Source organism: Rhinopithecus bieti, unplaced genomic scaffold (genome assembly GCF_001698545.2).
Source record: "Rhinopithecus bieti isolate Rb0 unplaced genomic scaffold, ASM169854v2 scaffold_13747, whole genome shotgun sequence".
Taxonomy (NCBI): domain Eukaryota; kingdom Metazoa; phylum Chordata; class Mammalia; order Primates; family Cercopithecidae; genus Rhinopithecus; species Rhinopithecus bieti.
The window spans coordinates 115,153-129,381 of NW_016807729.1; the positions used below are offsets into that span (position 1 = coordinate 115,153).

Below are 14,229 nucleotides of genomic sequence, written 5' to 3' on the forward strand. Positions count from 1 at the left end.
AAATTTAACTCAAGATGGATTAAAGACTTAAATGTTAGACCTAACACCATAAAAACCCTAGAAGAAAGTCTAGGCGATACCATTCAGGACATAGGCATGGGCAAAGACTTCATGACTAAAACACTAAAAGCAATGGGGATAAAAGCCAAAATAGACAAATGTGATCTAATTAAACTAAAGAGCTTCTGCACAGCAAAAGAAACTATCATCAGAGTGAACAGGCAACCTATAGAATGGGAGAAAATCTTTGCAATCTGCCCATCTGACAAAGGGCTAATATCCAGAATCTACAAAGAACTTAAACAAATTTACAAGAAAAAAAAAAAGAACCCCATCAAAAAGTGGGCAAAGGATATAAACAGACACTTCTCAAAAGAAGAAATTTATGCAGCCAACAGACATACGAAAAAATGCTCATCATCACTGGTCATCAGAGAAATGCAAATGAAAACACAATGAGATACCATCTCACACTACTTAGAATGGCAATCATTAAAAAGTCAGGAAATAACAGATGCTGGAGAGGATATGGAGAAAGAGGAATGCTTTCACACTGTTGGTGGAAGTGTAAATTAGTTCAACCATTGTGGAAGACAGTGTGGATGTGGTGATTCCTCAAGGATCTAGAACTAGAAATACCATTTGATCCAGCAATCCCATTACTGGGTATATACCCAAAGGGTTATAAATCATGCTACTGTAAAGACACATGCACACGTATGTTTATTGTGGCACTATTCACAACAGCAAAAAGTTGTCCATCAATGATAGACTGGAGATTAAGAAAATACGGCACATATACAACACAGAATACTACAGAGCCATAAAAAAAGGATGTAGGGACATGGATGAAGCTGGAAATGATCATTCTAAGCAAACTTTCAGAGGGACAGAAAACCAAACACTGTATGTTCTCACTCGTAGGTGGGAGTTGAACAATGAGGACACATGAACACAGAGCGGGGAACATCATACGCTGGGGCCTGTTGTGGGGTGAGGAGCCGGGGAAGGGACAGCATTAGGAGAAATACCTAATGTAAATGATGAGTTGATGGGTGCAGCAAACCAACACGGCACATGTATACTTATGTAACAAACCTGCACGTTGTGCACATGTACCCTAGAACTTAAAGTATAATTTTTTAAAATTATTTAAAATTAAAATAAACAAATAAATTTTTAAAATAAAATAAAATCATATATCGGGTAAGGAACTGGTATTCCGAATATATAGTATCGCAATGCAATATAATTGCAATTATATATATTATATGTAATGTTGCAACTCAACATTATAAAGTGAAATAACCCAATTTAAATATATGCAATGAATTTGAATAGACATTTCTCCAAAGTAAGACAGGTATACTACACGGTGGTCACAAAAGTAGAAAACTTTAGGCAGCAGTTTCAGGTAACTAGCACAAGAAATCTGTTGAAACATCTGCAGAGGCTCTGGGCTGATAAGATGCTGAAAACCGGTGTGTGGATCAAGCTGACTGAGAATGAGTGGACCCAACATGGCCCTGCATTTGACCCAGATTTCACCCAGGACCTCATTACGTGCTGATTAACATACTAAACACACACCAGCCAGCTCCCGAGCAGTTCTGAGAACACTTATATTTGGTGTAAAAATGCGGGGCACCACAGTTCTGAGAAATCTCAACCTTCTTCCAGGAATTTTCATGAATATTCCACTCCTTGGTTAAAGAAATCCAGAAAGGTGGCAGCCCCAAACCCCCTTGCACCTGCCTGTCTCTTGAGTCCTCCTGCACTCCTTTACTTGAGTGTGTACTTTTCCTTTTACAATAAATCTCCGTCCTTTCTCTATTTCCTACTGGTCCTTGAATTCATTTCCCCGGCAGTGTTAAGAGTCTGGACATCGGCTGGAGTCGAGGTCCCAGCAGCGTTTGGGGACCTTCCCTTGCCCACTGGCATCAGAAGAAGAATACAAATGGCAGTGAGCCCAGGAAAAGGTGTTCAGTGTTCACAGCCCTCAGGGAAATGCCAATCGCACCCACAAGGGGACGCCTCATCCGGCTGAAATGGCTGACCCAAAACACAGTGAGGGTGGAATGGTTGGGGCCTGCGTTCCTTACAGGGCAGAGAGCAGGAGAGAGAGAGTCGGTGGAGTGTGGGGACTGTGCGCGTGTTATCCTCTCCCCATTTTCGTGGTGGAGGTTTCTCATTATTCTCCGGCCCTACCTGCTTCCTTCCTCTCCCTTTCTCCCGCCCTCCCTCCAATCCTTATTTTCCACCCATCCTAAGGTTTTCTCCGCCTCACGACGTCATACTAGGGCCCCCCAGCCCAGTGGAGAAACCAGCAGCCCTGGACCACGAACAGCCGGTTCGGGGAGGCGACAACGGGAAGCCCCTGCCCGACCCTGGACACTCAGGACCTAGTGCGTCCCGGGCGCCCTCCCGCAGCAGCCCCAGGGCAAGGAGAATGGGGGTCCTCCCAGGGGCCACACTGTCGGAGCCCCCACGGATCCGAGCGGGACGGTGACGTCTCCACACTGAACCGGTGGCAAAGTCCCCGCGAGGATGAAGGAGGAATTTCATGCTCTTCACCCCACCAGGCCCCGCATTTCCTGGCTCCTCCTGACTCAGGAACCGCCTGTCCCTTGCCGCCACCGGCAAGTCCTACCGGGTCTTCCTAAAACAGTTTCGTCCCGAGGCTCTGGACCTGAAAGCCCAGGGGCATCGTCCGGCAGCCGGGCACCTACTGTGCGATCTCCGACAGCCAGGACTCAGGCCCGGAGCTCCGGGACAGCGGGCGCCCTGGGAGGAGCGCACAGAACTTTACCAAGGCTGAGGTCCTGTCGAGCTCTACAGGGTTTAGCAAATTCAGGTCTGTTTCAGACTGTGTCTCTGGTCATAAGGAACCCCCACGGTGCATGGTGTGCAGACAGCAGGAGCTCAGGCACGTGTGGTCCTGACATTTGAGTGGGGCAGCAGATTGGTGGCTCCAGATGCTGTGTGTCAAGGAGAAGGAGATTCCATCTACTGGAGAAGAGCAAAGGAACTGGGTGTAGCCCAGGAAGGAGAGGCTGCCAAGGACTGTGACTACTCAGGGGAAAATGCTGGAGTTAATTCCCAGGAACGGTGCCTGGGTCACAGCCTTTAAGGCAGAGGCTGACTGAAGAGACTGTCTACCAGTAGGAGGACAGGTCTCTGGGAACCCCTGGGAATATAGCTCAATCCTGGGGCAATGCCCCTGCCATCCGGCCTCCTGCACACTCCAGATCTTGGCCCTGCCTGGAGCAGAGCTGACTCAGAGACAGGGGTGCTGAGCTGCTCCTGGAGTTCCAAGGTCACTGCCGAACTGGACCAGGAGTGGATGGCGTGGGGCAGGGACAGTCCCATAAAGAGCTTTGGGTGCAGTTCCCAGGGTGGGAAGAGGCTGAGAGAGAAGGGGAAAGGAGGATGTTGCCTGAGTGGCTGGGGCAGAGTGGGACTCAGGGGCTCTGTCCAGTCGTCACCCTAAGCTAAGCCCTCCCCAGCTGCCAGGGGACACTGGGACCCTCACCTCCTTCTGGCTTCTGCCACCACTTCCAGATGCCCTCATGATGATTAAGACAAGGATACAATTGGGGTTTCTTTTTGAGGATGGCTGCAGGGACCAGCCAGGGACTGAGCAGAGGTGTGGGTGCAGCCATGGATTTGAGTGTGGTTGACCACAGATAGGTGTGCTGCAAAGTGAGCCCTATGCATGCATAGACCCCTCCTTCACCTCCTGCTCCCAAGGGAAACACAATTGATCACATTCTGATTGAGCAACAGTGGGCCACTAGGGCTTTTTCCCTCAAAAGTTGTAAACGGATCTAGTATATTCTCAAAGACCTCATGCATCTAGTAGAGAAGCAAAGAAATGTGTGAGCAATTGTCACACGGGGAGATCCGGATATGCTCCATCACTGTGGATCCGGGCCTCAGGGAGCAGGAGGGTGCTCTTTCTTGTGAGAAGATGAGGGACACACATGGGAGGGGGTATTTGTGCCCAGCTTTGAAGGATGGCTGGTCCTTGCCCAGGGGGAACAGGCCCAAAGCAAGCGCTGGCAGTTGGGAGCCATGGGGAGCTTTCACTTGAACCTGCTCTGCTGAGTCTCCTGAGCCATCCCCACACCTGGCCAGGCGCTGTTCTAAGGGGAGCTGAGGGCCCATCTCTCTGATGTGCTTTCTAAATCAGCAAGGTGTCTCAGAGGTTGTGATTTTAGAGACAAGGTTTTCAATGCTGTCCTCGATTTTAATGAGCAGAGTCGTTTTGTCAATCCGCATTGGGTAGATCCCAGCAAGACATATATTTTTAAGATAGTTTTTAAAGCTGTTTAAGTTTGCTAAAAACGTAGAACATAAAATTTACTATCTTAACCAATTGTTTAGTGTACAATACGTCCTTTGAAGCCTCTGAAAACCTGGTGCTTCTGTAATACAATCTAGCCCCGGGCCAGGCGCGGTGGCTCACCCCTGTTATCCCAGCACTTTGAGAGGCCGAGTCGGGCTGATCACATGAGCCCAGGAGTCCAAAACGAGCCTGGGCAACACAGTGAAACCCCGTCTCCACTAAAATACAAAACTTAACCGGGCTTGGTGGCGCGCACCTGTGGTCCCAGCTACTTGCAAGGCTGAAGCAAGAGAATCGTTTGAATTCGCGAGGCAGAGGTTGCAGTGAACCGAGATCGCGCCGCTGCACTCCAGCCTGGGCAGCAGAGTGAGACTGTAACGAAGAAAAAAAAGAAAAGAAAAGAAAGAAAAACCAAACAAACAAACAAACCTAGCCCAGGCTATAACGACGTCCACTCGGGATTTGGGATGGGGCCGCGGGGATGGGACTGGGCTTGGGTCTGCGCACAGGACGGGGAGGGGGGCATTCTGCAACGCAGGGAGAGGGAAAGCGGGTGTCGCAGGTCCAGGCGAGGACAGGAAGACCCTGTCGCGGCTGAACACTTCTGTGCGTTTTCTCCACCTTTCTGTGCATCGGTATCCACATTGGGTTAATACAAAATGAAGTGATGATTACATGAGGGTGTCATGGAAAGAAGCCTTTGACGGGACTGGTCCGTGAAAGGCAGAGCTGAGTGTGACTGGCTGGCGCAGGGGTAAGAGCCCAAGTGCTGCAGTAGGAAGTGGGGTAGTCTTAGTGGAGCGACACCTGATTGGCTAGACGCGCGACGATGGGGCGTGTTTCCTCCGAGGGGGCAGGGCAGAACGGGTGTTAGACTGGCGAGTGTCTAATGCTGCATTCAGACAGCCTGAGAGCCGCCAGGTGATCCAAGGGCTGGGCTCCGAGTCTGCAGTCCTCTGTGATCCAATTTCCCAATGGCAGCGGCCGCCAGCCCCGCGTTCCTTCTACGCCTCCCGCTTCTGTTCCTGCTGTCCGTCTGGTGCGGGACAGGGCGGGCCGGTGAGCTCGGGGATGGAGCCCAAGCGGGGCGGGGGCCAAATGTAGGGGGCTGTGGGCTGTGGGCTCCAGAGGAGGGGAGGTTTCTGGAAGGACCCGTGCGATCTCCCCGGACTGCGCCCCAACTCAGTTCCCCTTCGCGTTTCCTTCCCGCCGGATCCGCTCCCGGAGGCTACTTATCCTCCGAGGGGAGGAGCCGGTCAGAGAGGAGGCTGGAATCCTTTTCCCGCCCCGGAGAGTGGAGGGGCCAGAGAGCCGCAGAGGGCGAGGTGGGGCGGGGATCCCTAGTGCAGCCTGGCAGTCCCACCCGCCCTCGGGAAGGAGAAACCAGAGTCCCCGGAACTCGAGCTGGGGTCAGGACAGGGTGTTCCACAGGGACGCAATCACAGACACCCCCACCAGCCACCAGCCCGCTCTGCTCTCCCCCACTCTCCACCACACAAACCTCCAGCACCCCCAGGGATGTATGCCCTGGAATTTTTCCCTGCACTTCCCTGCAGACACTCATCTGCACCCAGGGGCTCAGCAGACACTTCCCACCCTCCCCTCACCATCCACTGCCACCACCCAGGTCACATCCTCTTACTCCCCACCTCAACCCAGCTGGTCACCCCAGAGGTCTCCCCATCCATGAAGGGGCCCTCATTACCTCCTGCACCACGTGGCACCTTCTCCCTCTGGCCTGAGGACACACCCCAGCAAACACACCCCAAGCTCCCCACAGAACCTGTGCAGAGGGGATGTGAAGCACCATTCCCTCCAAGAGACCCTGGGAGCTCTGGTGAATAGAGGCGCCCACTTCTGCCCTTGGGGCCCAGACCTGCCTTTTCTTCCTACTGGGGAGCCAGCGTCATAGAGAATAGTCACTGTGTAGACAGGGATCAGCAAAACCTTTCTAGAAAGGGAGGAAGGATGCCCTGTGATCTTTGCAGGCCTTGGGTTCTCTGTGTCATGCCCTGTCTCTTTGTAGAGCAACAGCAGGTAATGGCAACCTGCAAATAAGGGGGACCAGATTCGGACCCTGTCCTAGTTTACTGACCCTAGATGAAGGGATTACAGTGTCCCAGTGAATAGTGCCCTATCCCCTAGGGTGTCATCTCCAAGTGGTGTCTCAGGTGTCAGTTGGAGAGTAGAAAGCGGTCCTACTCTGCCTGTGGCTTCTGGGTGGTGTGGATGTGATGGGAGTGAGGGTCCCATGGTTCAGGGTCTACTTTCCCCTCCTTTGCTGCTGAGTGGCATCTATGGTCCACCAGGGCCATCAGCGACCTTCCCTGAAACCTGAGGTGTGATCTGAGGGTGAGGGGGTGCAGCCATGTTGTGTCCTGGGGATTGGGGCCAACTGTTAGTGCAACTTCTTAGTTCCCGGTGAGCCTGCTCCTGCCCATCCCAGGAGAAACACCTGCATCTTCTCACTGCCGTGCCTATCTTCCTAATGACCTAGAGGGTGAGGAGCCCACCTGTAATGGGCAGCTCTGAGGCTGCATGGTCACGGCCCTTCCGTGGCTAAAGGCCCCATCTCTGCCAAGGCCCAGAACTCTACAGGAGACACTTTTTAATGTTGAGATTTCCTTCCTGTGAGTGGCACCGCTTTGTCTCTGAACATTCACACGGAATCTACGTTGTGATTCTCCAATTAGATATTGTAAGCACATGTACCTTACATGTCCTTACATGTCCAGCACATGGAACTTAGGGCGTCTTGGGTCATTGGGCACTTAAGGCAGGTCCAGCCTCGCTCATCATTCATGGATTATCTATGGCTGCTTTTGAGATTCAACAGCAGAGTTGAGTAGTTGGAATGGAGAATATATTCCCTATACACCTTTATATATTTACAAAATTGCCCTTCACGGCAAACTCTAGTGGCCATAAATATGTTTGGAGAAGCGCACAAAGAATCATTGCACTTGCTGCAAAGTTAAAGGGTCTGTCCTCACTGGAAACTGGTGTCTTCTTCGAGTTATAAGTTCAGGCTCTGCGAAGTGGCTTAATTCTGCAAATTGGGCAAAGCAGCCTTGTTCTTGATGGACTGGCTGCTTTCAGCCTCCTGGTCACCCATCATTTGTTTTATTGCTGTTTGTTGTGATTATTTAAATCCAGCAGTATTCAGGTTGGGTTTCCATCTCTTCTGGATCTTGGACCCCTTTGTTCTATGAGCCATGGGCAAAGCTTTGTATGGCTGAGGTCACAGCTGGCATTGCAACTTCTCTAATCATTTCCATCATTTAACCCTCCTTGTTCCTGACAGTTAATAGCCTCCACCTGGAATCTGGTATTTCAGGATTTTTCGTCCTGTTACTACTGGAGCCCATTTCAGGAACAGCATCTCCTACACCCATCCATGGCCTTCAGCAATAGGCATCCCTCCGCTTCATCCCATTCTGGTGTCTTCTTATGGGGCCTTCTTTACATGCCAGGTAAACAGGAGTCCTCCAGGCTTCCCATGAGCACAGCGGATGGAAATTGTTCTGGATTTTCACACTCAGAGCATTCCAGCATGGGCCTTTCTCTGAGCCTGTGATCCCTCCCTCTAATACCTGCCTTAGATTTTCAGATTTTCTATTTCTTGCTGCACGGACCAGCTCTTTGTCCAAGGTTTCAGGAAGGCATCCTCATAGCAGATGAGCACCATCAGCAGGGGCTTTGCCAACATGTTAAATCCTGTGACCATGACAATTAACTCTTCTTTATTCAACTGGTTTCCATCCTCAGTCCATCCTACCGTGCACCAGCACCCTCAGGGGCAGCCCCCACATCCTCTTCTACCTCCTGCAGTCCACATGGGCTGCTGCTGAAGATCCTCTGCCATCCAGGCCCTTCCTCCTCTAGCAGTCCTGGCACCTCTCATGTGTTGACCGATGTGGACAGAGGGGCAGTGGGACATGTCTGGGGACATGTGGTTTCTCAACAGGCAGAGACCTCCTCCTCCTCCTCCTTGTCATCATGGAAGTGGGGAGCACTTGGCTTAATCTTGTGGACACCACAGTTCTGGAGGGGGCATTCTTTGCTGGGCCAGCCCAGACCTCCAGAGGCATCCTCTTATTGTCACGGTGTGGAGGAGGGGTACCTAGGGGTATTTTTCTCCCCACCCACCCCTCACCTGCCTTTCTCTACAGACCTTCACTCTCTTTGCTATGACATCACCATCATTCCTAAGTTCAGACCTGGGCCACGGTGGTGTGCGGTTGAAGGCCAGGTGGATAAAAAGACTTTTCTTCACTATGACTGTGGCAACAAGAAAGTCCTACCCGTCAGTCACCTGGGGAAGAAACTAAATGTCACAAAGGCCTGGAAAGCACAGAACCCAGTACTGAGAGAAGTGGTGGACATGCTCATCCAGCAGCTGCTTGACATTGAGCTGGAGAATTACACACCCAGGGGTAAGTTTCAGATGGCCCAGGACAGGAGGGAGCAGATACAGTGGCAGGTTAGAGACATTTATAGTTTTCATGTAAAAATACAAATAGGAAGGTCCTATCACCCCTTAAGAGATCTAGAGGCAAGGCCAGGATGTGGCAGAGAGAGTAAGACCAGGAAATTGTAAGGCGGACAGGATGGGGGCTCAACATGTGTCAAGACCAGAGCTGATCTCTCTCTGATGGGGGCAGAACCCCTCACCCTGCAGGCCCGGATGTCTTGTGAGCAGAAAGCTGAAGGACACAGCAGCGGATCTTGGCAGTTCAGTTTTGATGGACAGGTCTTCCTCCTCTTTGACTCAGAGAAGAGAGTGTGGACAATGGTTCATCCTGGAGCCAGAAAGATGAAAGAAAAGTGGGAGAATGACAAGGATGTGACCATGTCCTTCCATTACATCTCAATGGGAGACTGCACAAGATGGCTTAAGGACTTCTTGACGGGCATGGGCAGCACCCTGGAGCCAAGTGCAGGAGGTCACAGAAGAAAGAAACGGGGATCTGGAATGAGATCAGAAACGGTGATCTCGAGACACTAGTTCTTGAGTTCAGCTTCAGTCATCCCAGTGTACAAGTTTATGTTAAAATAACCCCCTCATGGGGCACTCCTCCTGGGGGTGCTGGCGTGCCTGTGTTCTCCCACCCTCCTCTCCCTTCTCCCTCCTGACTCCTCTTTCTCACTGCACTTGCTTCTGCTCCCTGTGCTGTGGATTTCTCACCAATCTCGAAGCTGCGGGTGTCACTGTTTTCAGACCTTTCTCCTTAGTGTTCCCTCTTGAGAATGACTTTTCCTTTCCTTTCTCTGGTCTGTTTCTGGAAATCCATCAAAACTGCCTCCAAGGCCAGCCCAGGGACCCTCCCCTCCCCAACCCTGGAGCATCATCTTCTCTTCCACCACAGCAGGAGGGTGGGCTGCGCTGCCACCTTGCTTCCCTCAGCAGCTGTGTGAGCTCCCTGAGGACAGGGACACCGTCTTCCTTCCTACCCCAGGAACTGTCCCAGCAGCTTCCCCATAGCAGGAGGGCACAAAACCTCTGCCTTCCAGGACGACCTGGGTCAGCAGGAGCTGAGGAGGCATCTCCTCAGATTTGGGGCCTGGACAAGGGTTGTCACTCTTGTGTTTCCATTTCAGCACCACCCACCGTGTCCTCAGGCGCAGCCCAACTCAGGGCCATGGCCACCACCCTCATCCTTTGCTGCCTCCTCATCATGTGCCTCCTCATGTGCCCCAGGCACAGCCCAACCCACAGCCATGGCCACCACCCTCAGTCCCTGGAGCCTCCTCCTCAGCCTCCCCTGCTTCATCCTCCCTGGCTGCTGAGGAGAGTGCTTTGGAGTGACAGGTATGGGGGCAGAGTTGGGAGTGGAGCAAGGGGCAGGTGGGTGAGGAGGGAGGACGGGGATGGAGAATTCCCTAAGTCCCGCCCCTCCCCATGTCTGGGACCTTCTCATCCTGACATAAGACAGGTGAATGAGACCCTGTGTTACTTGTTGGAAATGACCTGGGCAGCTCTGCCCTGAGTTCTGATGGATTCTCACCATCAGAGGCCAGAGGGAAAGGCGGGGTGGTGCCATACCAAGGCTCAGGGTCTGTTGAGCTTGAGAGGGCTTAGCAAATTCAGGCCTGATTCAGAGCAGGTTCCTACTCAGGAAGGATGTGTGGCCTGCAGGCAGCAGGAATTCAGACATGGGCAGTCCTCTTAATTGGGTTAGGTGCATCATGGTAGCTTTACATGAGGTGTGACAAGAGAAGGGGGATTTCATCTCTGAGGCTAAGAGAGATATATGTGGGCGGCAAGTCACCCAGGTGCTGAGGCAAGAGACTGAAGGCACAAGCTGTTCCAGTATAATAAAGAAAATACTTAAAATAAGAATAGTTGTATTAGACATAGAATATAGACATGATTATATATGAATATTATAAATCATTAGTTTGTAGCATTACTCTTTTTTCCAATGTTATAATAATCTCTGTTCCACAATTATAACCTAGGAAAAACCAGGGCAAACAGAGATAGGAGCTGAAGGAACACGGTGAGAAGTGACCAGAAGACAAGAGTGTGAGCCCTCTGTCATGCCCGGACAGGGCCAGTAGACAGCTCCTTGGTCTAGCGGTAATGCCAGTGCCTGGGAAGTCACTTGTTACTTAGCAGACCTTGGTCTAGTGGTAGCGCCAGTGCCTGGGAAGGCACCTGTTACTTAGCAGACCAGGAAAGGGAGTCTCCCTTTCCCTGGGGGAGTTAGAGAGCACTCTGCTCCACCACCTCTTGTGGAAGGTCAAACATCAGTCAAGCCTGCCCACAGCCATCCGGAGGCCTAAATGTCTCCCTGTGATGCTGCGCTTCAGGGTCATGCGGTCATGCTCCTAGTCCGCTTTCATGGTCCACCCTGTACACCTGGCTCCGCCTTCTAGATAGTAGGAGCAGAATTAGTAAAAGTGTTAAAGTCCAAGAAATACATAGAAGAAATAATGACATAAACTGTCCTCTCTCTCTCTCCACCCCAGCTACCAAATAGGGAAGGGCCCCTTGTCCAGTGGACACATGACTCGCGTGACCTTACCTGTCATTGGAGACGACTCACACTCCTTACCCTGCCCTCTTGCCTTGTATGCAATAGATAACAGCGCGGCCAGGCATTCGGGGCCACTACCGGTCTCCACATCCTGGTGGTAGTGGTCCCCTGGGCCCAGCTGTCTTTTTGATCTCCTTGTCTTGTGTCTTTATTTCTACGATCTCTCATCTCCGCACACGAAGAGAAAAACCCACAGGCCCTGTAGGGCTGGTCCCTACAGATATGGGTGTAATCCCAGGAGGAGGGGGCTGGGAGAGCCTTGGTATACCTAACTGAAAAGGAGGGGGTGCAGAGCTGCCCTCCCACAGAAAGTGGTTTGGATTCCAGGAATTAAGGTGGAAGGTGAAGAGTAGAGGCTGCTCATGAAAAGGTTTTTTAAAAAGTCAGTACCATGGGCCCATGGGGTTTGAGTCCAGACCTTAAGGCAGCTCCCCTGCCATCACCCTCCTGCAAACCCTAGATCCTGAGCCGACTGATGGCCCTGCCAGGAGCAGAGTGGACTCAGACACGGGGGAGCTGAGCTGCTGCTCAAGTCCTTGGGCACCACTGGGCTGGACCAGGAATGAATAAGGTAGAACAGCACGTTCAGAGCTATGGGTGCTGCTCCCAGTATGAGGAGAGGCTGAGGAAGAAGGGAAAGGAGGGATGCTTCCCTGCAGGCCCACCCAAGGCCAAGGACAGAGGAAAACAGAGCCCTCTCTTTGGATGGGCTACCCCCACCCCTTTCCATGTTTTAGGCCCTCTCATCAGATGGTAGAGAGGGCCATGAGTGAGGGAGCAGGCCTATCACTACCAGCTTCGGTCCTGTTGGACCCTCCACTCCATGCCCTGGTCAGGTGCAGGGCCTGGGCTGACTCTGTGATTTGACAAAGGAAGAAAGAGGATGGTCCAAGCTGCTGGTGCCAGAGTTGGGGCTCAAGGGAAAGACAGGTCCCTTAGTGCAGGGGGCTCTGAGACGTGGAGTGCCTAGGGAAAGATTGCCCTGGAAAAGTGATCCGGGTTCTCATTCATCTCTTACACCAACATTTGTGTCCCTTTTGAAAGTTAAAGATGATACCAAAAAGCCCCTGTGAGCAGGGTCTCGATCAAACTCGCTCTTCTGGCTGGCCGCCTGCCCACCACCTACTGTGTATGTCCAGAGGCCTCCAGCAGATCATGATGACACCATGGACCCAATAGCTCCTTCACTGCCTTGATTCCTTTTGTCAACAATTTTACCAGTGGTTATTCCTAGCATCTTATGTTATTTTTTATTGGTGCTACCTAATGGAATTCCTGCAATTAAAGTTCTGGCTGACTAAACAAGATATGTCAACATTTTCTTTCTTCTGCTTTTGTTTGGAAAATTGAGTACTTTTTGAACGATGACCTCTTTCTTCCAAATGATATAGTCAGTAAAACAATCAGGTTAGACTTCAGAACTCCAGGGTTTCTTTCTGTGTCCTGAAGGATAATTCTTTATTTAATAAGAAAAAATTATATTAATGATTATTTCCTCAGTAATTTCTTGCTCTGTACTAATATTTCAACAGAGAGTTCTATTTCCCAAAAACCTACTGAGTTTAGAATTTTCTTGTATTACCCAGTAGAGAATTAATGTTATTTCATTTTTCCTCCATGATGTGGAGTAATAAATGAGTGATTCTGCTAGATTTTGTGTGGAAACAGAGAATCTACAAAACAAGGCTGAAAAAAATCAGGGACAACACACATACATGGAAAAATAATTTATGCTTATGAGTTAGAAGATACAATATAGCCAAAATGGCCATACTTCAAAAGTAATTTATAGATGCAATACTATCCCTATCAATACCAACATCATTTTTCACAAAATTAGAAAAATCTAATCTAAAAGTTATCTGGAATTTAAAAAGAGCCCAAATAGCCAAAACAATCATAAGCAAAAAGAACAAAGCCAGAGGCATCACATTGCCAGACTTCAAACTATAATATAAGGCTATAATGATCAAAACAGAATGGTACTGGTACAAAAATAGACACTTAGATCAGTGGAACAGAACAGAGAAGTCAGAAAGAAAACTTCACACCTACAGCCATCTAACCTTCAACAAAATCAACAAATGCTGCTGTGATAACTGGCTAGCCATGTGTGGAAGAATGAAACTGAAGCCCTGCCTTTCACCATGTATGTAAAATAACTCGACATGGACTAAAGATTTAAATGTAAGTCCTAAAACTATAGAAATCCTGGAAGATAACTTAGGAAATACCACTCTAGACATACAGCCTGGAAAAGATTTCATGGTGAACACACCAAAGGCAATTGCAACCAAAACCAAAAATTGACAAAAGGGACTTCCTTAAACTAAAGAGTTTCTGCAGAGCAAAAGAAACTAGCAAACAGTAAACGGCCTATAGAATGGGAGAAATATCTGCAAACTATGCATCTGGAAAAGCTCTAATGTCCAGAATCTACAAGGAACTTAAACAACTCAACAAGCAAGAACAAAAAGCCCAATTAAAAAATAAGAAAAGAATGTGAACACTTCTCAAAAGAAGACCAGCAAGTGGCCAACAAACACGAAAAAATATTCTTTCGGAGGCCGAGGCGGGCAGATCACGAGCTCAGGAGTTTGAGACCAGCCTGGCCAACATGGTGAAACCCCGTCTCTACTAAAAATACTAAAATTACTCTGTGTGGTGGCGCGCACGTATGACCTGTAACGGTGCATAGTCTAACCTTAAAACTATAAAATATCTTGGACTGGTACTTCCTAGTTTTGTCCAGCAGATGGCAGTGCTTATCTTGCAAATATTTCAGTAAGCCCAGAGGGTTTGCTCACAGTGAGTTTGTGCCATGAGCTCCTTGGCACA

The 14,229-nt window shown here is 50.0% G+C and overlaps 1 protein-coding gene and 1 pseudogene across 1 annotated transcript; both read left to right on the forward strand.

Moving 5' to 3' along the window:
• The window catches only part of LOC108536654 (uncharacterized), a 28,687-nt pseudogene extending 25,869 nt beyond the window's left edge, over positions 1-2,818 (forward strand).
• A 2,421-nt stretch (positions 2,819-5,239) lies between these two features.
• LOC108536662 (retinoic acid early transcript 1G protein) lies at positions 5,240-11,518 on the forward strand. The gene is made up of 5 exons (XM_017883650.1): positions 5,240-5,407; positions 8,521-8,784; positions 9,013-9,294; positions 9,950-10,160; positions 11,324-11,518. The coding sequence occupies exons 1-5, from the start codon at positions 5,323-5,325 to the stop codon at positions 11,490-11,492; spliced, it is 1,011 nt and encodes a 336-aa protein (XP_017739139.1). The 5' UTR covers positions 5,240-5,322; the 3' UTR covers positions 11,493-11,518.
• The last annotated feature ends 2,711 nt before the right edge of the window (positions 11,519-14,229 follow it).